At 42.7% G+C, this 27,588-nt stretch overlaps 1 protein-coding gene across 2 annotated transcripts in view; it reads right to left on the minus strand.

Moving 5' to 3' along the window:
- The window catches only part of MNAT1 (MNAT1 component of CDK activating kinase), a 214,358-nt gene that overhangs the window by 114,940 nt on the left and 71,830 nt on the right, over nucleotides 1–27,588 (minus strand). For both annotated transcript variants that reach the window (XM_059694827.1, XM_059694834.1), the window contains exon 4: nucleotides 7,104–7,207. In XM_059694827.1, coding sequence (XP_059550810.1) covers nucleotides 7,104–7,207 — 104 coding nt within the window. The remainder of the gene's footprint in view (nucleotides 1–7,103; nucleotides 7,208–27,588) is intronic.

The raw sequence follows: 27,588 nt of genomic DNA on the forward strand, positions 1-27,588 counted from the left end.
TAAAAAATACAGTACAAATCTGAATGGCTTTATTTTAAAAACTTGACTCTTGCTCTTTAAAACGTTGTAGTGTTTTTTATTTTGTTTTGTTGTGTGTGTTTTCTAAATATATTTTTATTGATTTCAGAGAGGAAGGGAGAGGGAGAGATAGAAACATCAATCTTGAGAGAGAATCATTGATCGCTGCCTCCTGAAAACCCCCCATTGGAGACTGAGCCCACAACCCAGGCATTTGCCCTAACTGGGAATCAAACTTTCACCTCCTGGTACATAGGTTGATGCTCAACCATTGAGCCACACTATATAGAATGTGGGGGAGAAAGCATAATAGGTTTGGGGACCACCAACATAATATTGAAATTAACAGGGACTTCAGATGAAAGTATACTTTTATGTAAAACGAGAGGCCCGGTGCATGCCCCTTGGCCTGGCCTGTGGGGATCGGGCTGAAACTGGCTCTCCAACATCCCCTGAGGGGTCCCAGGTTGCAAGAGGGTGGCTCTTGGGTGACGCACCCCGGAACCAGGCTCCCTCCTCTCTGGTTCCGGTGCGTTATCTAAGAACCGCAACTGCCAAGTTACTGCAGCTCGACAGCTCCTTCATTGAGGTCTGTCCACTGGTAGTCATTGCGCATCATGCTACCAGTCGGATGGTTGGACGGTTGCTTAGGCTTTTTAATATATTGATAATATTTAAAACACTATTAGATGTTTTTATTTCATACATTAGATAAACTTCCCCCAAAAAACCCACAAAATTTTCATGCAAAAAGATTCAAACTCAGTACATCTAAAATTAAGTTTAGCATCTGGTTTCTCAAAGCTGATCATCCCCCTATATTCCTTATCTATATATATAAAAGCCTAATATGCAAAGTGTCCCCTCGGGAGTTCTTCGACTGACCGGGAATTTGATCACTCACTATGATGTGCACTGACCACCTGGGGGCGACATGGAACGAAGGAAGGCCCTGGAGGGCAGCAGGCAGCTGGGGAAGGAAGGGCCTGGCAGGCAGCCAGAAAGCCCCGATTGGCCCTGATCGCCAGCCAGGCCTAGGGACCCTACCCGTGCACCAATTTTGTGCACCAGGCCTCTAGTTTCTAATAAATGTATACCTATATTTCAGTCAACTCAAGCTGAAATCTCAAAGTTATCTTTATTTAATCCCTCTCCCCATCCCACCATGCCCCTTACATTAAATTGATCACTATTAGCACCTTTCCCTGTAATTTTTCAAAGGTTTCCTCCTTTAGTACTGAGGTTGCTACTCTAACTCAGACCCTCAGTGGAGAAGAGAACTCAAACTTGATCTAGGGGACTAATAGGAATAAATATAAAAAGTTAGGGTTAGGGACTGAGGTATAAGGGCTGGAAAAGTGAACTACTTGATTTGGAGGCCCATAAGCAGAAAAAGATGAGCTTCATAATAAAGCAGTGACATATAAGTAATTAAGTATGACAACTGTTAGAGAAATATACCCAGGCTACAGTGGGAACAGAATTGATAGAGTGGTAAATTCTCTTTGTGATGATGGAGGACAAGTAGAGTTAGAAAAGATTTCATAGAGTGTTGTGGGTTTAATGTGTCCCAGGTTTAATGTGTCCCAACAAAAATACACATTAAAGTCTTTTTTTCCCCCCCAATTTTAAATAACTTTTTTTTTTCATAGTGTCTCACAGTGGAAATCAAGCCATCTTCTTCAAATACCTCACTCTAGTCATCGGGTCCTGCCAGGACAAGCATTTCAAAAGACTAGCTGAAATTTTATACTTCTGGGACTTCTGAAAGGCATGTGGCCTCTCTCCTGAGCCATTTGTGTATCTTCCTCCCTTGCTTTTTAAATGGCCTTTTAGAGTGCTGCAGGCTTTGGGCAGATCAAAAAAGTCACAGAAATATATTGTGTGAAAGCACCTCAGGAGTAGATTAGAAATGGTGCGGAGAGTAATTACAAGAATGAGTCCAGTGGTTCAATGGGAATTCCAAAAAAGCATCCCAGCTCACCCCACTATATAAATCAGAGAGTTTAGAGAGGCCTAGGAAAATTAAGAAGAGAAGCATCAATATTTAAGGGCTCCCCTGCACCAAATTTCAATCACTTTGAGGTTCAACATCATAATTTTTTCCCAGGAAAAAAGCTGAAAACTCCCTCTGACAATTCCTACTACTAAAATCATGATTTCTTGTTTGTTTATTTTGTTCTTTAGATTTCACATATAAGTGAAACCATATGGTATTTGTCTTTCTCTGACTCATTTCACTGAGTATAACACCCTCTAGGTCCATCTATGCTGTCGCAAAAAAAGTTTTCATTCCTTTTTATGGCAAAATAGTATTCCATTGTGTATATGTACACAGTTCTTTTACTCACTCATCTACTGCTGGGCAATTGGGTTGCTTCCATATCTTGGCAATTGTAATTAATGATATAATGAACACAGACAGGGGTGCATATATTCTTTCAAATTAGTGTTTCAGGTTTCTTCAAATATATTCCCAGAAGTGGAATCGCTGGGTCGTAAAGTAGTTCCATTTTTAGCTTTTTGAGGAAACTTCTCACTATTTTCCATAGTGGTTGTACCAATCTGCATTCTCACCAACAGTGCACAAGGGTTCCCTTACATTGAAGCCTTACCCCTGGTACCTGCAAATGTGATCTTATATCAACACAGGGTCACTGCAGATGTAAACAAGTTAAGGTCAACTGGAAATCTGGACACACACATGCAGGAGATAAGGTCATGGGAAGACAGAGGAAGAGATCAGAGTGGTGCCAAAGGTTGCTGGCAACCACCAGGAGCTAGAAGAGGCAAAGAAGGATACTTCCCTAAGGTTTCAGAGAGAACATGGCCCTGATGACACCTTCATTCCAGACTTTTAGCCACCTAAACTGTGAGGGAATAAATTCCTGTTGCTATAAGCCACCAAGTTTGTGGTAATTTGTTACAGCAGTCCTAAAACACTATTATATGTAAGATAAGACTTCAAACAGTAGGTATTTACCCCCATTAGAGAGTGGAATGGCCATTTAGACAGAAAAACAAAGCTGCAAAGACATGAATAAAGATGAAATGTTTGCCTGTTATGAATTGTGGGGATGGGGAAAAGTTCTAAATAAAGCTAGACAGCCAAGCAGAGAGCAGAACATGAAAGGTCTATCATACCATACTAAGGGAATTTGTGCCGCACTAAGGCAAGTGACAAGAATTAAGGAAATTTGAACGAATTTAGAAAGATGACTGGAAGTAGATACCGATCAATGGGGTTCAAAACTAAAGACAGGAAGACTGATTAGAAAAACATTTCAATAACCCAGATAAGAAATTATAAGGGCCCTAAATAATAATAGAATCAGAAGGGGAACCAGGTTTGAAAAATGATAAGGAGAGCCCGGCCGGTGTGGCTCAGTAGTTGAGCACTGAACTATGAACCAGGGGGTCCCAGCTTCAGTTCCCGGTCAGGGCACATGCCTGGGTTGCAGACTCCATCCACAGTGTGGGGTGTATAGGAGGCAGTCGGTCAGTGATTCTCTCTCCTCATTAATGTTTCTCTCTCTTTCTCCCTTTTCCTTCCTCTTTGAACTCAATAAAAAGATATTTTTTTAAAAAAAAAGAAAAATGATAAGGAGAGAACAACAGTACATGAAGTCTGAGCAGATATGCCTTGAACAACTGGATAAAGGACATAATAGGAGAAATAAGTGACTGTGAAGATTAAAATGTTCAGTTCTGGAATGCTGAATTACAACTGCCCAGAATACATCCAAAAAGAAATGTCTATTAACCATTTATAGATATGTGAGCATATTACATAATATAATCCTAGGAGCTCAGGAGAAAACTAATGGACTGCAGAAACATATCAGAGTAATCAATGTAAAAAGTTACCATAAAGAGAAGCGCTAAGAGGAACCTGTGTTTAAGAGACAGGAAGAAAAGAGAAGTCTATGAAAAGGATGAAAGAGAAAGGTGATACCGAAGCCGGTTTGGCTCAGTGGATAGAGCGTCGGCCTGCGGACTGGGGGGTCCCGGGTTCAATTCCGGTCAAGGGCATGTGCCTGGGTTGCGGGCACATCCCCAGTGGGGGATGTGCAGGAGGCAGCTGATCGATGTTTCTCTCTCATCGATGTTTCGATCTCTCTCCCTTCCTCTCTGTGAAAAATCAATAAAATATATTTAAAAAAAAAGAGAGAGAGAAAGGTGAGAACAGTAGGATAAGGAGGAGAATTTAGAAAGAATACTAGAAGCCCCAGAAAAGTTGAGGAAAAGTTTCAACACCAAGGAAGAAGTCTGCAACAAACACTGACTACAGGCCAAATGAGATTCAGACCAATAAAGAGTTTATCTGCTTTGGTAATGAGGAACTGGTAGACTCTATTTTCTCACTGCAATAGAATATATGAGTTATTTAGTGCATAGTAGGCCTCAATAAATATTGGTTGGCTAGCTAGCTGACTGAATAACTGGGAAAATAACCATCAGTAAAAATCAAACATGGGGGCAGAGGAGGCAGACAATGAAGAAGGTATTAGACTAAGAGAAGGGAAGCAAGTTAAAAGACTAAAAGTCTCTATGTTCCTCCTATTAGTGCTGCCTTACCCAATCAATTTTCCTTGCATTCACCGCCCACTTCAATCCATCAGTAGAATTTGCTATTTTAAACTCAAAACATTTCTTTAATTCATCCTCACTTCACAATTGCTGTTTAAGTGACATCTGAACTCACCTAATGACTTCAATAACTTCCTGAACTCCAGGCTTAATTCTCTCAAATTCAACCTCCACAAAACTACTAAGCCGATTCTAATAAGGACAATACCTTATTATCACCTTGCTAAAAACCCTTCAATGACAATCATCAATAGGTTCTTATAACAGTAATCTAAGGAATCCTGGGAATTCCCTAATAAAATGCCCTAAGATAGACTAGAGCAGAGACCCAGCAGATGAGAATCCAGCCTATCCCTCCTGCATTATCATTTCAACCACAGTATGCTGAGCAAGCTTTCATTTGAAAAATAGGTTCCCCTCCAACTTCATTTCTTTCTCTTTCTCTCTCTCTCTCTTTCTCTCTCTCTCAGCAATACAGAAAATACAGAACTATGGACAACTCCTAGAACTCTTCGTGATTATCCATGCTTTCTTTGCCTTTGCTCATGATTTCCTTCTGCCTGGAACTTTCTTGTGGCAGCCTCCCTACCCTCACCCCTGTCCCATTTTCTTCATCTTGCTAAATTCTAATTGTCCTTCAAGGCTTCACAAACATGACCGTGCCTGGAATACCTTTCCCAATTTTCCCAGAATGGGTAAGGTATTCATGTGCTTATGACATTATATTGAAATTACCTGATCCCTAGAAAACAGGGTTCTTATTCATCTTTGTACAATATATCCTTAGGAGATATTGAATAAATGTTTATTGAACTAAATACTCTTGTACTAAACTGACAGACATTCTAACACTGCAATCTCTCCTGCTCATGAGAATCCAGAAAAGTGAAAGTAAAAATTAAGTTAATCTTCACTAAGACTCTATTTCAAGATTAAAACACCTTTATTCAGTTTCTCATGCTCACATTGATTGATGTTAGGTAACAGCTCCATGAAACAAATAAGATCTCCTTAGCAGACAACTCAGTAATAGTTTCTCTATGACAGAAATGGGTCCTTTTATGAGCCTAATCATACAAGAGATTGCTTTTTTTCTTTTCTTCTTTGATACAACTCCGTTGCTTCTGGAACAGTGAGACTTCAGCATTCACAGAAACATGAAAGGCAAGTTGCTACCTCAGTTTAGTAAAAAGACATTAGCCATGTAAGTTAGTCCATGCCCCAGGGGCCACTTGAGGGCTCTAGCCAATGATATCATAATTACTTATATATGTTAACTAGCACCATCTTTAAAAGCATGGTCCTATGTATGTTTATCCCAATACCAAATACCCAGGTAAGTATCAGAATTAATAAATTATAATTATCAATTAATAAATTATAATGAATTACTGACCAGTTATAATATATCCAGATGTTAAAAATTAATATCAAGAACAGAAGCAGTCCAAATAATCTCACTTTAACATGAAGGACATAAAGCATTTGTTTTATTCAATAACTTATCATTATAAAGTTTCCAGATATTAGAAATTCCTACTTTAAAATAATATAACCAGCCAAAAATTAGATTATTCTTTCATTGCAACTCTCAGTATTATTTCCTAGTTTAAAACTATGAATAAAAAATACACTCACTTGAAAGAACAGCCTTCCACTATTGAGTTAAATAGGGCTAATACAACAAGTTACCTAGGCATACCTATTTTGTATGTATCTTCTGATGCACCCAGAAGAGACTACTGGGCAAAGACAGTGAGTGAACTTTATGGCACAATGATACTCTCACCTTTTTAAAGAGGCCAAGCTGGCTATGAATGGAATGAGAATGTAGGGTGAATTCCTTGAGAGCTTCACTGCAGGAAAAGAAGTGCCTAAATGAAACACTCTTAGACTATACGGAGGAAGTCCTCTAAACTCAAGATGAAAATACAAACTATGTGATCTGAATATACTTGTACCAGTTTTACCGATGATTACAAATTCCTAATTAAGTACCTCAAAAATAATTAACTCTACTTTCCACCAAAACTAGAAAGCCAAGTTGTACTAAACTGTATAAGATAGACAATTAAATCTATGCATGCATGCAATTCTTTTAACATTAAAGAATATATTTTAATAATCCCACCAAAATTGTTTTTGCTACAGTAATGTGTGCCTCCTACTTACTGGTATATGCTTACTAGAGGCCCAATGCATAAAATTCATGCAAGGGGCTCAGCCCTTGCAGCCACCACAGCTTGCCTCAGCCTTCACAGCCCTGGCTTCCTCCAGAAGGTAGTCCGGAAGGAGGTCCAGAAGAACGTCTGGTCTAATTAGCATATTACACTTTTATTATTATAGATATAGATATACATTTATTAGTACTTCAGGTCTAAATTTCACCTAAATTCTTTGCAAATATTACTTTTAGAGAATGATAGCTTTTTTAAAGATCATGTAGAAGCATTCATTTCTAAAATAAAAGAACAAGAAAATACTTAGCAACTAACCAGCTTTAATTTATTTTTCTGAATGACATCTTTGTTTTCCTTTTGGTATATCTCCATTTTCTTTTTGGTGTTGTCCAAATCCACATTGTTGGTTAAGTTGAAAACTACAACAGAAAGGAAACAACATGAAATATAGTTTTAGTATAAATCTTGCATATGTAAAAACAAAATTTTCATCACAGTAACTTAATTCAATCAGGTTATCATTCCTTATAGCTCTATTTATATCCTTTTACCTACTATCTATTTTAGAGACTAGCTCTAGTTCAGCAATTATGTATTCTGAGCCAAATATAAGGGAAGTGTCAGACTATCACAAAATACGTATGTGCCATAATCATATTAAATTTGATTTTTATAGTCTCCACTCTAACTTTAAAAGCATATAAAAGAATGCTTAAAATTTTTAAATAAAAAAACTAATTCTGGAATCTACTATACTGGTGAGAGTCAATAGTCAAAAGAAGCTGTGCTCTGGAAACAAAACAAAAAAAATTATCCAAAAGGATTTTAAAAGTTATATACTTATATATGATTTATATTTTTAAAAAACAGGTTTTATTGACATTCTAGTGGTCTCCAACATGGCAAGTCACGAGCTTGAATTATTTTCCATCTAGTCTAGATCTGGAAAAACATGAAATAAACAGGAGCTGAAACTTAATGGAAAAGGTAAAGGATAAACTGGCACCAAAACTTAAGACTGAAATAATTTGGTAAGAGAAGCTGCTGAGACATGTTACCATAGTTGATAAATTTTCTGCGAATTAGACCTGCCTGTTTAAAATTCCAACTCAAAATAATTTGAATTATAAATGCCTTTACTCCCTTCTAAGTTTACATATATAAATCAAAAGGTTGCTATAATACTCTGAACAAGAAAAACACCTCTTTGGCATATATAAATTCACATTATAAAGTACCACCCAATATTCACCACTTAGTGTTTTTGCACCAGCCTGTCAAGAAGGATCCAAATCATTAAGACTCTCCTGTTCCATAATTCAATTCAGATCTCCCTTGGCTTCCTCTGTAATCTTTCTCCATCCATTATTAGTCCTTCTACACCTTCTCCAATTACTTACCACTGCTTCCTGCTGTTTATCCTATAAAAAGGTTTGATCTATTCTAAGTATATTTTGTGTTCCTATAAATTCCTTCCAAATCTCACTCCTTCTTTTAACTAACAATCATCTCATATGGTTTCTAGATTTTTTGATTACAGAGTCCTATCAGATTTAAAAAGTAATATTGGAGGCCCAACACAAGGCTACCAATTTTATTAAGACCATCAAATATACTCAAAAGACCAATCTCATCCATTTTTTTTATTTCCTCAAAAGCCAACTTATTCAGAACATCAATTTATCATAATCAATGTTGAAAATTCAGGCTCATTTAGGTATGTAGAAAAATAAAAGCAATTCCCAATTCTATTACATACAATTAGAGGCCCGGTGCACGAAATTAGTGCACAGGGGGTGGGGGTCCCCTCAGCCTATCCTGCAATGACGCAAGCATTCTGCGCCTGGCCTGGCCAAAGGCATTCCGTGGCTGGGCGCAGACCGCAAGTGGTCCCCCCAGCCCCCCCCGCTGGCTGCTCGGTGCCTGCTGCCCAGAGGCCCTCCGCGGTTGCAGCAACAAAGCCAGCATTCCGCCAGGCCACTCATGGTGCCCGCTCTCAGCAGCCGGCCCCACCCGCCCCCCAAGACTGGGGAACTTCGGCAGGGCTGAGAGGACTGGGCACCACCATCTTGTGGCTATGGGAGCCACCATTTTTGTGACGGAATGATGGTTAATTTGCATATTACCCTTTTATTAGATAGGATTTAATAACTCTGGGAGAAATGAGAGAAAATGAGAAACATAGCCCTCTGGCTACCTTTCCACCTTTTTTACCACAAAGTAGAAAAGTAATAATTATGGTAAACCAGGGAATCTAGCTAGGATGCAATGTAGGGCATTCTCCATAAATCATATTTTGACCCCAACACAAAACAGAAAAGGTGGCTCCAAACTAGCATTGGCCTTCACAAAGGCAACTGTGATCCATTGACCTTTCCCAACCACTCACAACATACTCCCTGTACTTAACAGGCCATCCGCTGACCCATCAAATCACAACCTCCACCATCCTCAACATCTATGCCTACTTAATAATTTGATCACTTTTTTTTCCCTCAGGCACTTCATTCTCTTGATTAAGTTGCTAATATATTCTTCTAATCTTCCTACTACTACTCAAAGTACTAATTTATGTTTTCATCTCTGGCTCTTCTTAGTTTCTAATCTGTATGATTCTGGTTTTTGCACTCTTTCCTCCCTCTATGTTCCTTGGGCAATCTCATCACTTCCCAGTTTCAAAGAAATAAATGCCAGGAATTGTTGACACTAACTCAAAGTACATTTTAGAAAACCAAACACATAATTACCTCCAAATTTGTTCCTTCTTATAAATTCTTTATCTGTTAATGATGGGGCTATCAAGCTAAAATGCCAAAACTTAACACTTCATTAAACTAATCTATTCTCCTTTGCATTCTACAAGCAACAGTTGCCAAATCCTATAGATTCTACCATCAGTCTCTTTAAAATTGCCCTATTATCAAGGTACTCTGACAAATGACCAAACCAGGATCTAATTTCTCCTTGAATAATCTACACTAATAAAAGGGAAACATGGTAATTGGCGTACGACCGCTACCCTTCCCATTGGCTAATCAGGGCAATATGCAAATTAACTGTCAGCCAAGATGGCGGACGGCAGCCAGGCAGCTTGAAACTAACATGACGCTCGCTTGCTTCAGTGACGGAGGACTCCAACGTTCCTGCAGGCCTCTGAGCCTGCAGTTACAAACATTGTAACAAATATAGACGCTAAACAAAACCCTAGAAACCAGCTTTCAGCCAGCTGGGATCTCAGAGCTGGAGTTGATACAGAGTTTCCAGAACCGAAACAAAAAGGATACCTGCTTTCAGGAGCGGAGGCCTAAGAGCTGGAGCCTCAGAGCGAAAGCTGGCCCAGAATAAAAAAAGAAAAAAAGGAGCAGTTGGGAGCTTCAATCCCAGCCTGAAAACAGCCCTCAGCCCCTCACCCAGACTGGCCAGGCACCCCAGTGGGGACCCCCACTCTGAAGGGTGTGTGACCAGCTGCAAACAGCCATCATCCCCTCATCCAGGCTGGCCAGGCAACCCAGTGGGGACCCCCACCCTGATCCAGGACACCCTTCAGGGCAAACTAGCCGGCCCCCACCCGTGCACCAGGCCTCTATTCTATATAGTAAAAGGGTATTATGCCTCCCAGCACCGGAATCAGCAGAGCTGAGAGGCCTCCCGGCACCGGGATCAGCGTGACGGGGGGCAGCACTCAAACCCCCTGATCGCCCTGCGGCTCTGTGTGTGACAGGGGGCAGGGCCACAACCTCCCTATCTGCCCTGCTCTGTGGGTGATAGAGGGCAGCGCCCCAACCCCCTAATCGGCCCTGCTCTGTGGGTGATAGAGGGCGGCGCCCCAACCCCCCCGCCCCCCGCCACGGGCCCTGCTCTGTGTGTGATGGGGTAGAGCCATAACCTCCCCATCGGCCCTGCCCTGAGTGTGACAGTGGCGGCGCCCCAACCCCCTGTGTGACAGGGGGCAGTGTGCCAAATCCCCTATCGGCCCTACTCTGTAAATACAGGGGGGAGGTCCCCAACCCCCTGATGGGTCTGCTCTGTGCGTGACAGGGAGGAGCTCCCCAACCCCGATGGGCCCTGCTCTGTGCATGACAGGGGGGAGCTCCCCAACCCCCTGATCGGCCCTGCTCTGTGCGTGACAGGAGGTGGCGCCACAACCTCCCCATCGACCCTGCCTTGAGTGTGACAGGGGGCGGTGCCCCAACCCCTCAATCGGCCCTACCCTGAGCATGACTGAGGGTGGCATCGCAACCTCCCAATCCGCCCTGCTCTGTGCGTGACAGGGGAAGGCGCCCCAACTCCCCAATCGGCCCTCCTCTGAGCCCAACCAGGGGCTGCACCTAGGGATTGGGCCTGCCCGCTGCCACACGGGAGAAGGCCTAAGCCAGCAGGTCGTTATCTCCCAAGGGGTCCCAGACTGCGAGAGGGCACAGGCCGGGCTGAGGGACCCCGTCCTCCCCGCCGAGTGCACAAATTTTTGTGCACCGGGCCTCTAGTCCTATCTAATAAAAGAGAAACATGGTAATTGGCGTACGACCGCTACCCTTCCCATTGGCTAATCAGGGCAATATGCAAATTAACTGCCAGCCAAGGTGGCGGCCGTCAGCCAGGCAGCTTGAAACTAACATGAGGCTTGCTTGCTTCAGTGACGGAGGACTCCAACATTCCCGCCTGCAACTCTAAGCAGCTATGTAACAAATATAGAAGCTAAACAAAACCCCAGAAACCTGCTTTAGTCACCGGGCAGGATTGCAACATTGTAAACAAAGGCCAGAAACCACTTTCAGGAGCAGAGGCCTAAGAGCTGGAGCCAAGCCTCAAAGCTAAAGCTGGCCCAAAATAAAAAAAAGAAAAAGAAAAAAAGGAGCAGTTGGGAGCTTCCGTCACCCGCCAGCCTGAAAACATCCCTCAGCCCCTCACCCAGGCTGGCCAGGCACCCCAGTGGGGACCCCCACCCTGATCCACGACACCCTTCAGGGCAAACCAGCCAGCCCCACCCATGCACCAGGCCTCTATCCTATATAGTAAAAGGGTAATATACCTCACAGCACTGGGATCAGCAGAGCCGCGAGGCCTCCAGGCACCAGGATCAGTGTGACAGGGGGCAGCGCCCAAGCCCCCTGATCGCCCTGCGGCTCTGTGTGTGACAGGGTGCGGCACCCCAACACCCCCCGCCACGGGCCCTGCTCTGTGTGTGACGGGGTAGAACCATAACCTCCCTATCGGCCCTGCCCTGAGTGTGACAGTGGCGGTGCCCCAAACCCCTGATGGGCCCTGCTCTGTGGGTGATAGAGGGCGGCGCCCCAACCCCGATTTGCCCTGCTCTGTGCATGACGGGGTGGCGCCGCAACCTCCCCATCGACCCTGCCTGAGTGTGACAGGGTACAGTGCCCCAACCCCCCAATCAGCCCTACCCTAAGCGTGCCTGAGGGTGGCATCGCAACCTCCCGATCCGCCCTGCTCTATGCATGACGGGGCGGCGCCGCAACTCCCCAATCAGCTTTCAGCCAGCTGGGATCTCAGAGCTGGAGTTGATACAGAGTTTCGATTATAGAACCAAAACAAACCAGATACCTGCTTTCAGGAGCGGAGGCCTAAGAGCTGGAGCCTCAGAACTAAAGGTGGCCCAGAATAAAAAAAAAAAAAAAGAAAAGAAAAAGGAGCAGTTGGGAGCTTCAGTCCCAGCCTGAAAACAGCCCTCAGCTCCTCACCCAGACTGGCCAGGCACCGCAGTGGGGACCCCCACACTGAAGGGTGTGTGACCAGCTGCAAACAGCCATCATCCCCTCATCCAGGCTTGCCAGGCACCACAGTAGGGACCCCCATCCTGATCCAGGACACCCTTCAGGGCAAACCAGCCAGCCCCCACCCATGCACCAGGCCTCTATTCTATATAGTAAAAGGGTAATATGCCTCCCAGCACCAGGATCAGCGGAGCCGCGAGGCCTCCCAGCACCGGGATCAGCGGAGCCTCGAGACCTCCCAGCACCGGGATCAGCGGAGCCAAGAGGCCTCCCGGCACCGGGATCAGCATGACAGGGGCAGCGCCCAAACCCCCTGATCTCCCTGCGGCTCTGTGTGTGACAGGGTGCGGCGCCCCAACCCCCCCACCCCACGGGCCCTGCTGTGTGTGATGGGGTAGAGCCATAACCTCCCCATCAGCCCTGCACTGAGTGTGAGAGTGGCGGCGCCCCAACACCCTGTGTGACAGGGGGCAGTGTGCCAAATCCCCTATCGGCCCTACTCTGTAAATGACAGGGGGGAGGTCCCCAACCCCCTGATGGGTCTGCTCTGTGCGTGACAGGGAGGAGCTCCCCAACCCCGATGGGCCCTGCTCTGTGCGTGACAGGGGGGAGCTCCCCAACCCCCTGATCGGCCCTGCTCTGTGGGTGATAGAGGGTGGCGCCCCAACCCCCCCTCCACGGACCCTGCTGTGTGTGTGATGGGGTAGAGCCATAACCTCCCCATCGGCCTGCCCTGAGTGTGACAGTGGTGGTGCCCCAATCCCCTGATCTGCCCTGCTCTGTTTGTGACAGGGGGCGGTGCGCCAACTCCCCTATCGGCCCTACTCTGTGAGTGACGGGAGGAGCTCCTCAACCCCCGGATGGGCCCTGCTCTGTGCATGACAGGGGGGAGCTCCCCAACCCCCTGATCGGCCCTGCTCTGTGCGTGACAGGGGGGAGCTCCCCAACCCCCAGATCGGCCCTGCTCTGTGCGTGACAGGGGGCAGCGCACCAACCCCCTGATGGGCCCTGCTCTGTGCGTGACAGGGGGTGGCGCCGCAACCTCCCCATTGACCCTGCAATGAGTGTGACAGGGGGCGGTGCCCCAACCCCCCAATCGGCCCTACCCTGAGCGTGACTGAGGGTGGCATCGCAACCTCCCGATCCACCCTGCTCTGTGCATGACAGGGGGCGGCGCCCCAACTCCCCAGTCGGCCCTGCTCTGAGCCTGACCAGGGGCTGCATCTAGGGATTGGGCCTGCCCTCTGCCACCTGGGAGCAGGCCTAAGCCAGCAGGTCGTTATCTCCCGAGGGGTCCCAGACTGCGAGAGGGCACAGGCCGGGCTGAGGGAACCCCCCCCCCCCGAGTGCACAAATTTTTGTGCACCGGGCCTCTAGTTTATAATAATCTCTAACTTCCTTTCTCCAGGATCTTTGCACCTTACCCTATATCCTAATCCCATCCATAATATACAATTCTGCCACACTAATATTTCTGAGACATACTCATATCACCTCCCACCTCTACCATCCTCTGCCATCCCTTCTTTCACTAGGGAAAAAAAAATTTAGAATTCAGAACACTTCTGGCTACAACTACTGGCTATAACATAAACTAACAATCTGGCTATAACTACTCTTTTATCTCCCCTTCATAAAGACCTCTCTTGAAACTAGAAAGCTCTGCATTTCCCAAATGTCCCAACACTTCCTAGTCCAATTCCTTTGATCACACCATTCTGCCTAGTATACCTGATCACTCTTCCTTACAAACTGAAAATATACTCAATATTTAAAGGTCTACCCAAATACTTTTCCATGAAGTTCTCCCGGATCCCCCTCATGAGAAACAACGTCCTTCTCTCATAAATGTTGAAAACATTATTTACAGCTCATATAAAAACTTTCTACTGTACATGATTACACACACATACATAGCATTCATTACTTTTTACTTCATCTTGCAGTCAATGATCATAGTTAATACAATCTCTGTATCATCCAGACATAAGAGAAAGAAGGAAAGGAGAAAATAATTTAATTATTATCTATTCGATTCCAAACATTGTGAGCATACTTCCTGTTTTCAAAGACAAACACTTTTAATAAGGAAGTCACTCCTACACAAATGAAATTAGAGTACTAATATAAGGCACTATATAATCTATAATAATAATAGTGTAATATGCAAATCGACTGAACGACTGAATAGCAGAACAACTGTCCGGATGACCTTCTGGACGACCATGCTATGACACACACTGGCACCAGGCAGGTCAAAGGCAGGTGCAATGCGATTGGTCAGGGGGCCCTGCCATCACCCCACGATTGCCCTGCAGAGGGAGACCCAGGCCACCCTCTGCAGGGCAATCGATGGGGGCACTCTGTGACCAATCACCCCAAAGAGGGAGGCCCAGACCACTGCCCGTGGTGTGATCGACGAGGGGAGGGGGGCGCTCCACAATCACCCCAAGAGTGAGGCTCAGACCACCGGCCAGCAATGCTGTGGCGGGTGTGTGGAGCCGGCCAGCAATCACCCCGCTGAGGAAGGCCCAGGCCAACCAAGTGATTGCACCCCACGTCTGTTGCCCGCAGAGGGAGGCAACCGGTGGCAGGGGAGAAGGGGACAGCACCGCACAGATGGAGAGCAGTGGCAGCGGCAGGGACAGGAAAGGTCATTTTAATTAATGACCTTAAGCTGCTGGCAGCCAGGGGAAGGAAAGCCCCAAGAGGCCCTGATCACTGGCCAGGCCTAGGAACCCTACCCAAGGGGTCCCAAATTGTGAGAGGGCGCAGGCTGGTATGAGGGACCACGTCCCCACATGCACAAATTTCATGCACCGGGCCTCTAGTCAAGTGGTAATAGCAAATCAAAAAGTATCCTTATGTTATTCATTAAATAATATTTAGCACTGTGCTAGTTATTTAAAAAATGTTTATTAAAGAAACTGTCCTTCCTTTTAATGGAATCAGCTACCAATTAACCCTTCTAAAATAAAGTTCTGATTATGTTATTCAGTCATGAGTTACTAAGTTCACTCACTGCTTCTGAATCCATACTGCCTTGAAAAATCTAATCTTAATCTCTCAAATTCCTTTTCCCTCTGTGCTTTGTGAGTTCTACAGATTCCTCAGAGCCTCTTCAAGAATCAAAGGGGGGTTGGGGGGGAGAGAAGAGAAGCAAAGGAAAGAGAGACCCAGGAATTCCAATCAGTGTGGCTTTCCTTCATTTGTACACTTAAGTGACTTCCTTCTCAAAATTTTGCTTGAGGAATACACTCTATAGTATACGTGTATGTGTTTTTCTGTGTGTATCGATCAAACATATATGAAGTACATATGACTGGCACTATATCCAGCATTTGACCTAATTACATCATGTTAATCCTCCTAATAACCTTATAAGATAGGTACACTTTACAAATAAGCTATAAAGATATTAACTACGATCAAGATATACAGCTAATAAATGTTGGAACCAGGATTTTAACGTATGCTGATTCCAAAGCCTGAACCTTATCTACAATACTAGTTGTATTGCTCCTCTCAATGCCTAAAAACCACTTCCAGTCTACTTTAACTATTCCTCTGCCCAACACTTTCCTACCTCCATACCCATGATCAAAGGGCCCTTCTTAGTACCAATCAAACCCAGAATAATTGTAGATATATCTGACCCATTTTTCTATACCCAATATAATCCCCAGGTCTTCCTTATAATTCACTTTGCAGAGACAATCTCTCCATCCCCAAATTCCCAAAATACATGATCTAAAATCATTCTGATTGCACTTATAATTACTTTCAATGTACACATCTATTTGATCTACAGTGTTACTTGTGGGCAGATTCTAGGTCTGATATATCTTTAATACTCCCAGTACTTAAATTAAAAACTTCCAATACACACCCATTAGGATGGCCAAAATCCAAAATACTGATAACAATAACTGCTGGCAAGGATGCTAAGCAACAAGAATCCTGATTCATTGCAGTGAGAATATAAAATAGCACAGCCACTTTGCAAAGACAGTACAATCCTGCAATTGTAAGCTTTGGTATTTATCCAATGGTATTAAAAACTATGTTTACACAAAAACCTGCACACAAATATTCACAGCAGCTTTAATTACCAAAACATGGAAGCAACCAAGACGTCCTTCAGTAGGCGAATGAATAAATGTTGTAGTACATACAGAAAAGGGGTTATTATTCAAGCATGAAAAAAAAATGAATATCAAACCATGAAAAGACATGGGGAAACCTTAAATATATATTACTAAGCAAAAGACGCTAACTTAAGAAAGCTACATACTGTATGATTCCAACTATATGACACTCTGAAGAAAACAAAACTATGGACACAGTTAAAAGACCAGTTTTTGCCAGGCATTGGGTGGAAGGAGGAAAGGAGGGACAAAAGGCAGAAAACACAGAGAATTTTTAAGGCAGTGAAACTATTAGTGTATGATACTATACTGGTGAATATAAATTATTTTATACAGCCGAAACCGGTTTGGCTCAGTGGATAGAGCGTCGGCCTGTGGACTGAAAGGTCCCAGGTTCGATTCCGGTCAAGGGCATGTACCTGGGTTGCGGGCATATCCCCAGTAGGAGATGTGCAGGAGGCAGCTGATCGATGTTTCTCTCTCATCGATGTTTCTAACTCTCTATCTCTCTCCCTCTCTGTAAAAAATCAATAAAATATATTTTTAAAAAAATAAATTATCTTATACATAAAATATTATACATTTGCCCAACCCTTAAAATGTACAACACCAAGAGTAAACCCTAATGTGAACTATGGACTTTGGACGATAATTATATATCATTGTAGGTTCATCAATTATAATAAATTTACCACTCTGGTGCGAGATGTTTACAGTGAAAGAGTATCTGCATATGTGGAGCAGGGGGTATATAAGAACTCTGTATTTTCTGCTTAATTTTGCTGTGAATCTAAAACTGCTCTAAAAAATAAAGTCTATTAAAAATAGGGGTGGAGAAAACTTTCGCATCTGTTAAGAGTTCAAGAAATATTTGTTGAATTATCACGAAAGAAAAAAATAAATAAACCAATACTAACATATACAATTATCTTTATAATTATAGATTTAATTAAAATGAGCTTCATATTTACAGAATTGAATGACACAGTTGGCATAATAAGCAGATGTAAAATTACAAAAATAATTTTGGTTTCTTATGGTATGAATCTACTGAGAAGTAAAGATAAACAAATCGACATCCTATGTTGAACTCTACTTGAATGTTTAGAACAATCTATCCCATATATGCTAAGTGTCTAGTCGTCGGGTCATCTGTTCAACCAATCAAAGCATAATATGCTAATGATATGCTAAGGCTGCTCAACCACTCATATGACGTGCATTGACCACCATTGGGCAGACGCTCCGACCAGTAGGTTAGCTTGCTGCTGGGGTCCAACTGATCGGGACTGAGCAAGATGGGCCAGACACGCCCAGGAGCCCTCCCATGGTCCCTCCCTGGCTTGCCAACCTCCTGCATCCCTCCCCGGCCCCAATCATGCACCGTGGGGTCCCTTGGACTGGCCTGCACCCTCTCGCAATCCGGGAACCCACAGGGAATGTCGGAGAGCCAGTTTAGGCCCAATCCCGGAGGCCAGGCCGAGGGACCCCACTGGTGCACGAATTCGTGCACTGGGCCTCTAGTATATATAAAAGCCTAGGCAACCAAATGACCGCTCAACTGGTTGTTATGATGCGCACTGACCACCAAGGGGCAGGCGCAGGAGCTGCCCCCTCGTGGTCAGTGTGTTCCCACAGCCAACCTCCCACAGCTGGCCGGCCCTCCTCCCATGATCCTTCCCTCTGGACAGCCAACCTCCCATGGTCCCTCCCCGTGGCGGGCCAGCCAACCTCCTGCGGTTTCGCTCCCCTCTGGCCAGCCAACCTCCCTCAGTCCCTCCCCCGGGCCGGCCGTGCCCCCCTCAATCAGCCCCGATCGCCGGCCAGGCTGAGAGACCCCACGAAGGACCCCACCCGTGCACGAATTCATGCACCAGGCCTCTAGAAAAAGATAAAAAATCAGTTTATATATCATTTCTTTCATTTATGCTTATTAAAAACTTTGATGAATTCTAATAAAACTAAAATAACCAATTTGTTTATTTCATTTTTTAATTTAGAAAGCAAAGTTAATAGTAATATAACAGATATGAATCATAAATAATACAAATCTCTTCCTTTAAAAACAAGAACAAAAATCTCACAAAAGTGGATTTTAAAAACTTTTCAAATGAAGCAAGTCTCATTCTGCCACAATGAATCAGGTTGGTATAATAGCCTTAAAGAAAAAGAAATAGAAGATAAATTTCTATACAATCATTTGGCCCTTTATCTGGATACTGGTGTAGCTCAGATGTTGACCTGCTTTTAGTCAAGTATTAAAAGCCAACAAAAAACCTATTGTATTTTCTGAAAGATTTAATGTTATTTAAGTACAATTTTCAAGTCTTTTTGACATCCAAAATTTATAAGTAAAGCCCTTAGGACTTTCTCACCCTTTCAAAATAAGCAATACCCTGAACCAAAAGAATAATCTGTTTATTATGAAACTAAGAACAAACCTTTGAGATAATCCCTGGGGCCAAGAAGAACAAGAATTTTTATGCTTAGATTGTCATAATCACAGAAAACAGCCTATTGTTAATGCTATAAGAAAGTTCATCTTCATGTGTGCCCTTAACATTGTAATTTTACACAATTATTCAAAATCTAATATTTAACATTTTTTCTTCACAATGAAATTTACATAACAAAATGGCCAATCCCTCATTTATAAATCCTCAAACACTGATTCCTTAGCCACACTAACAACTCTATTCATCACTCTAGGCCTAAGTATCTTCAAGGAAACCCTTCTACTTATAAGATCAAGTTCAAACACAAGAGCCTTCAAAATATGGCCACAACCTATACTTTTTTTTCTCTTATTTCCCACTATTCTACCAATCAGCAACCAATGTTTTAGACTCAAACTATTAACTACTCTCAAACACTACCAAGCACTTTCATGGTCTCTGAGAGTCAGAAAAACTTATGTTTAAAATTTGATACTATTATTTACTACCAATGTGACCTTGGGCACAATACTTAAGCTCTCTCTACCTTGTCTCCATATATAAAATAGGGATAAAAAGTCTATCTCTCATTGAGTTATAAAAATTATTATATGAGTAATATAAACACAGCTCAATCTGGCACTTAGAAGTTCCTATAAACATTTTAAATATGGTGATTACCAGAAGGAAAGGGAGGTAGAAAAGGGTAAAGGAGGGATAAATGGTGACGAAAGGAGACTTGACTTTGGGTGGTGAACAAACAATACATATACAGATGATATATTATAGAATGGTACACTTGAAACCTATATAATTTTATTAATCAATGTCACCCCAATAAATTCAATTAAAAATTAACATTTTATACTTTTGATTAACAGAGATAGCCAATACAGATATATCAAACATCTAACTAATCATCTTTTTCTAAATATGTTTTTAGTGATCTTTAGAGAGAGGAAGGGAAAGGGATAAAGAAATAGAAACATGGATGAGAGAGAAACATTATCGATCGGCTGCCTCCTGCATACCCCCTAATGAGGATCAAGCCTGTAGCCCAGCAAGTGCCCTGAGGAGGAATCAAACCGCGTGACCTTTTAGTTGGGGATAGAAGGTGGAGGCAGGGGGTCCATGCTCTACCACAGAGCCACACCAGCCGGCCTAACTAACCATCTTTGAAAGCAAAATAAAACACAATGTAAACAGCTATTGAAACAAGATATTTAAAGGAAGTTTATGTATACTACAATCAGAACAACACACAACTAATGGTGGAGCCACACCCAAAAAGGCTAAACTAGTCTTTCCTTTATTTCTATACTTTCCACCCAACAAAATAAAACAAAAAGAAATACTGCCTGTTCTCCAGCTTTTATTTTCCTGATGAATACCATACAACTGCTCAAGGTCAGATTATTCTAATTCACCCTTCCTGCTCATTCTTATGTCAAATTAGTCACTTGGATATTCTATCTCTAAAACACCCACTTTATCTATCATCCCTGCTGTTGACTCCAAGTTCTGATGATTTCTCATCCAAATTATTGGAATGATCTTTTAAAAATGGTTCCCAAGCCTGAGTAGCACCTGTCATTATTCCACACCACTACAACACTGTCCCATTGGCTCACTATTAGTCATAGAATAAATTCTTACCCTGACAGCTTAGCTGACAGCCTAGTCTGTTTTTCAAGCCTTGTTTCTAGTCATTCACCAACCAGCTCTAGCTACCCATAGCAGATTACATGCTTATTCTCCAATATGCTCAACACCCTATATCTCCGTGACTTTGTTTTTTGCTATAAAGGTTCTTCCATCCCTTTCTACCTGGTAAATTCCTATTCATCTTTTAAGATCAAACTATAGGCGTATTTCCTAAATGCTGAATTGTTTTCTTATCTGTATTCCATAACACTTTATAAATTCTTACACTACTTTCACATTAAATTATAGTCATTAGTTTACATGATTATCTCCCCCTTTAGAGTCTGAATTTACTGAAGGCAAAAAATCATATGACCCCAGCAAGTGAAGCAATTCACATAGAACAGTTAATATTTGCAAAATTGAACTGAAGTTCAGAAAATAAACTATAAGTTTATGAGACTAGGTTCCAAACTTCATCAATATTCTCAAGTACAATAGAACTGCTCTTTACCCAACATAATCATGATTAATAGTTGATTATTTTTAAAGACCTGTTAAAGGAAGGAAACATACATACTCCTAAACACAAACTTAAAACATATATAGTAAGTGTACAGTGGTTTTCTAGCTTAATTACATAAGCCAAGATGTAGTCTTTAATTGAAGTATCTTGTACAAACCAAACCTGTCTATATTGTTCAGTTTCTGTTTTTCTAAAAGTGGACCAAGAACTTGAGAAGCAGAATCCTTATGGAGTTTTGCAATTTTTTCCCAACCTTATATAAACTACTTAATTAAATTACCATAACAAGTACCACCGGCATAAGGTTTGAATGCCAATGCATCCAACTCTAAATGTATAACTGAACTGGTGAGAGAAGTACAGAGATGTATTTGAGGACATCTTCAGAATTCAGCCTTTATTCATTACTAGAGGCCTGGTGCACAAAATTTGTGCATGGGAGGGGGGTCCCTCAGCCCAGCCTGCACCCCCTCCAATCTGGGACCCCTCGGGGGATGTCCAACTGCCAGTTTTGGGCCTAAACTGGCAGTCAGACATCCCTCTCACAATCCGGGACCATGGCTCCTAACCGCTCACCTGCCTGCCTGCCTGCCTGATCACCCTTAACCCCTCTGCCTGCCTGCCTGATTGCCCCTAACTGCCCTCCCCTGCTGGCCTGATTACCCCTAACTGCCTCTGCCTCGACCCCTGCCACTGTGGCTTTGTCTGGAAGGAAGGCAGGATGACCGGTTTGTCTGGAAAGAAGATGTCCAGTTGACCCAGTCTAATTAGCATATTACCCTTTTATTAGTATAGATGCTTTGGGCATCAGTCAGTACATTTTATGGAAGAACTGGGAAATGTCAGTTACTCCAATGAGTCAATTGCATGAAGGCTGCTGAATAAGAGAACTTCAACATACTACAAATGAAGGTAGTCCTTCATAAAGATACACATAATAAAATCATTTCCAAATTAAATGCTCTGAGCCATAGTTTCCTTCTCTGGTAAAGAAAGGATTGTGTATTATGTAGTCCTAATATCCAGATTTGCTCTTGCCTGCCAATCCTCACTCCCACTTGTGGACATGAACCTCATTTTACCTATGAGCCCCAGGTTGTTCATATTTTCACACTAACTCATTTCATAGCTATATATATATATATATATATATATATATATATTTTTAAACTATGACTCAACCAGAATCTTGTTCCAGAATCAAGATCTCTTCTTCCCCACCTTATTTATCCATCAGTTTCTTTTAGTTATCCTGCATACCTGGTTGGAATTGTAACCATATATTCAACTTGCTCTGTGACATCTACGGTATCCTTTCTCTTTATTACGTGACCAGACTTTTGTCCTAGACTTAATATTTTTGTGTATAGCCAGATTTCTACATATCTGTATACTTGCCCAGTTCTTAAAGATTTCTCTTTGGTTTATCATCTAAGTCTTATCTTAACTTTTCTACTTTGCCTTGGCTTTCCAAATTCCATCATCTTTTCAGCTAAAATCCATAAATATTCATAGTTGCTAAGATAACATTCAAAGCACAGTGAACAATTACAATGAAAAAGCAATGGTTCCAAAGCACTAAGATAGCCCAGAAAAAGCCTAAATTATGTTCTGTACATACTATTTGCTAAGACTAACAAATGAACTTAGATATTTCAGAAAAGTTTCAGAAACAGTGGAAATAAAAAGATTTTCTGGGTTTTTCTGAGTTAGTAAAAGAAATTAAAGGAATTAGAATACTCCATCCCTCAGGAATTTAAATTTTCTAAAAATTTACCATATATAAGCCTTAAGAATAATTAATTTTATTATCATCATATTTTAACTAAGAAATGAAGTTGCCCTAACTGGTTTGGCTCAGTGGACAGAGCGTCGGCCTGTGGACTGAAAGGTCCCAGATTCAATTATGGTCAAGGGCATGTACCTTGGCTGTGGGCACATCCCCAGTAGGAGGTGTGCAGGAGGCAGCCAGTTGCTGTGCTGGGGTCCAGCCCCAGCGGGTCCAGGGGTCCCCAAAGGTGTGGATGGAGTCGGCGAAGAAGGAATGACACAGAGACAGCGTTCAGTTGATCAGCAGCCTAGCCAGGATCTCTAGCCAGGATCTCCAGCCAAGTTCTGTTCAGGATCACCAGCGAAGTTCTGGTTAGGATCTCCAGCCAGGTTCTGTGTCCATGTTCTCTTGCTAGGTTCTCCAGCCAGGTTCTCCAGCCAGGTTCTGTCCAGGTTCTCCAGCCAGGTTCAGTCACCAGGTTCTAGTCAGGTTCTCTTGCCATGTTCTAGCCAGGTTCTGTAGCCAGGTTCTGTCTCTAGGTTCTCCAGCCAGGTTCTCTCCCTAGGTTCTGTCTCGAGGTTCTGTGGCCAGTTTCTGTCCAGGATCTTTTGCCATGTTCTCTCCAGCGAAGTTCTTCTGTCTCTAGGTTCCGTGTAGGTTCTGTCTTCTAAGTTCTGTCTTGTTACATCTGTATTTATACCAGTTTATTCCAATCCTATCAATCTCTATTCCAAAGGTTAGGGCGTTTCTTATCTCCATTCCAGGGAGTAAAGGTTATGTAGCTTAAGCATGATTGTTCATAGTTAAAGTGATTAATTACCCGCCTGGCACTTAGTTAAGAGGTTTTATTCCCTCCCTAACTTCAGGGGAAAATCCCTACCTGGGGAAACAACCTTTCTCAGAGAGGTGACCTTGGTTAAAACACATAGTGCCAAGAAGGTGAGCAAATATATTAAGAACAGTATGCCATATATGCCAGGTCCCTTGAAACAGCAAGGATGGACCGGCTCCCAGCATTGCTGTTTCTCTCTTATCGATGTTTCTAACTCTCTATCCCTCTCCTTCCCTCTCTGTAAAAAATATTAAAAAAATGTATTTTTTTAAAAAAAAGAAAGAAAAAGAAATGAAGTGAGTATATCTTGGCTATCAGAGAGAAAAATTTAAAAGATGATTGTTTAATTCTCTTAGTCTCATTTTACAGTCCATGATTTTTTAAACATTTCTAAGCCTGTAATGAATAATGATAATTATTGCAACTTTAAAAACATTAATTTTTTTTAATCTTTATTGTTGAGATTATTACAGATGTCCCTCTTTTTTTACCCCATAGCTGCTCACCACCCGGTTCCCACCCCATCCCAGGCCCTTGCCACCCTATTGTCTGTGTCCATAGGTACTGCATACATGAATGTAAGACAGTGGTTCTCAACCTGTGGGTCCCGACCCCTTTGGGGGTTGAACGACCCTTTCACAGGGATCGCCTAAGACCATCCTGCATATCAGATATTTACATTATGATTCATAACAGTAGCAAAATTACAGTTATAAAGTAGAAACGAAAATAATTTTATGGTTGGGGGTCACAATATGAGGAACTGTATTTAAAGGGCCAGAAGGTTGAGAACCACTGAAAGATCTTTGTCTAATCTCTTCCAGCACACCCCCATACGACCTTCCCTCTGAGAATCATCAGTCTGTTCCATTTCCATGCCCCTGATTCAATTACATTCACCAGTTTATTATGGTCATCAGATTTTTTATTCATTTGATTTTTAGATTCACTTGTTGATAGATATGTATTTATTGTCACTTTGTTGTTCATCATTTTTTATCTTTACCTTTTTCTTCTTCTTCCTCTTCTTAAATAATACCCTTCAGCATTTCATATAACACTGGTGGTAATGAACTCCTTTAGCTTTTTCTTGTCTGTGAAGCTCTTTATCTGACCTTCAATTCTAAATGACAGCTTTGCTGGGTAGAGTAATCTTGGTTGTAGGTTCTTGCTATTCATCATTATGAATATTTCTTGCCACTTCCTTCTGGCCTGCATAGTTTCCATTGAGAAATCAGCTGAGAGGTCATATGAATACTCCCTGGTAGGTAACTAACCTTTTTTTTCTTGCTGCTTTTAAGATTCTCTCTTTGTCTTTTGCCCTTGGCATTTTAATTATGATGTGTCTTGGTGTGGTCCTCTTTGGATTCCTCTTGTTTGGGGTTCTCTGCGCTTCCTGGACTTGTAAGTCTATTTCTTTCACCAGGTAGGGAAAATTTTCTGTCATTATTTCTGCAAATAGGTTTTTAATATCTTGCTCTCTCTCTTCCTCTGGCACCCCCATAATTCGAATGTTGGTATGTTTGAAGTTGTCCCAGAGGCTCCTTACACTATCTTGATATTTTGGGATTCTTTTTTCTTTTTGCTCTGCTGGTTGGGTGTTTTTTGCTTCCTTGTATTTCAAATCATTGACTTGATTCTTGGGATCCTCTAGTCCACTGTTGAATCCCTATATATTATTCTTTATTTCAGTCAGTATATGCTTAATTTCTGACTGGTCCTTTTCAATTTTTTTGTCAGTCTCACTAAGATCCTTGAAGGTCTCACTAAATTCCTCAGAGGTTTCTAGAAGATTCTTGAGTAACCTTATAAGTGTGGTTTGGAACTCTATATTTAGTAGTTTGCTTTTTCCATTTCTTTCATTTGTGACCTGTTTCTTTGTCTCCGCATTTTGGCTGCTTCCCTGTGTTTGTTTCTATGTATTGGGTAGCTGCTAAGTCTCTATGAGTTGACAGAGTAGCCTTATGTAGTAGTTGTCCTATAGGGCCCAGTAGCTCTGCCTCCCCAATCACCTGAGGTGGACACTCTAGGTGCACCCCTTTGTGGGCTGTGTGCACAGTCTTGTAGTTGAGCCTTGATTTCTGTTGGTACCAATGGGAGAAATTGACCTCCAGGCCAACTGCCTGTGGGGACCAGCTGCGAATACAGAAGAAGAGCTGCTGTGTAGGAGACACCCTTATGGGGCAGGACTTGCTTCAGTGGGGCTTTGGTGCTCACTGAGTCTGCCCCTTTTGTGTGTCACTTATGGATGTAAAGAGTTGTAATCTTGTATGGTCTCACACTGACCACTGGGTACACTGGCTCTTGGATTTCCAAGGAGATGCAAGGTCAGCCACTGCCTGGGGCCAACCAGCAGGAGCTACAGAGAGATCTGTAGATTCCTCCTCTTTGTATCGAGTTTGGAAGTGCCCAGACGAGGCCCAGCTATGCAGCAAGGCAGGCTGGTGCTGGTGCCAGCCTTGGGCCTTTTATTGATAGCTTTGGGGCTCCCTGACTCAGCTGCAGCTTGTTTGACAGATTTTTAGCCTGAGAAAGGACAGGCCATTCATATGCAAAAGCCACTGCAGACAGCTTTTGGGGAGGCAGAGGGGGGTGTTCTAGATTGGGTGGGGCGGGGCCTCAGGGAATCTCCAGGGCACAGCGAACAGAAATGTCTGCCAGTCAGCCCTGCACTGGAGAGGTCTCAGCACAGGGACAATGACTGCTGTAAGCACCTCCGTCTGGAAGAAAGCTGCCCCACATTCCTGCCCTGATGCTAGACAGTCCAGTTTCTCCCCGTATCTGTCTGGGTCACCCAGAGCCTCACCTGGCACTAGAGCTCAGAGCAAGCAGGAGCTTGTAAATTCAGTTTGCGGTGCCAGCCTTTTAAGAGGAGCAGCTAGTTCTCTAGCAGCCTGTCATTCAGCCCCAATCCACACTGGTTTTCACAGTCAGTAGTTCTTACTGCAGACTTCTTTCCCCAGTTCTGGAACCCTGGGCTGGGGGTCTGGTGTGGGGCTGGGGCTCCTTGCTCCTCCAGGTGGCCTCCAAAGAGGCAATCTCCCTCCCAATTAAAAAAGTGGCACACCCAGGTGCCAGACCAGCCTCTTCCACACGTCCACACCTCCTACCAGTTCAGTGTGCTTTCTTTACCTCTCTAGTTGCAGTACTTCCACCCAGCCAGCTTTCCCACAGTTCTGGATGACAGTTGTTCTGTATTTTAGTTGTAATTTTGATGTGGTTGTGGGAGGCGTTTACCTATGCTACCATTTGGTTCCTCCACACTAATTTTTAACTGATATACAACTACGTACAGACTTTTTAACATCTCTGAAATCTTATTTAAGAAAACAGAAACAATACTTTCTTTTAATGAAAACATCCTTTTAACGAATCACAATGGAAATAAAAGGCGCTAAGATTACCTTAACCTCTGATTCTAGAATAGCACTAAATAAAAGAATTCCACTTCAATAGTCAACTACTTCAAAGTATTTTGAAACTACTGTATCACAGAAGCATAAATGATAAACAACATATGGCTTTAGTCACCATGGACATTGTTATTAGAAATCCTATTCTTTTTCATCTGAATATTCTTTCCTTTTGTTTACTCTAATACATCACCAACATATAGATGATATGTACAGATACAGCCTTCTTTCCCAGGTAAAAAGTGGTATTCATCATATTTTTCCTAAGACAAAATATTTATTACTTAAGTATATCCTTT

This window comes from Myotis daubentonii, chromosome 1 (genome assembly GCF_963259705.1).
Source record: "Myotis daubentonii chromosome 1, mMyoDau2.1, whole genome shotgun sequence".
NCBI classification, from domain to species: Eukaryota; Metazoa; Chordata; class Mammalia; order Chiroptera; family Vespertilionidae; genus Myotis; species Myotis daubentonii.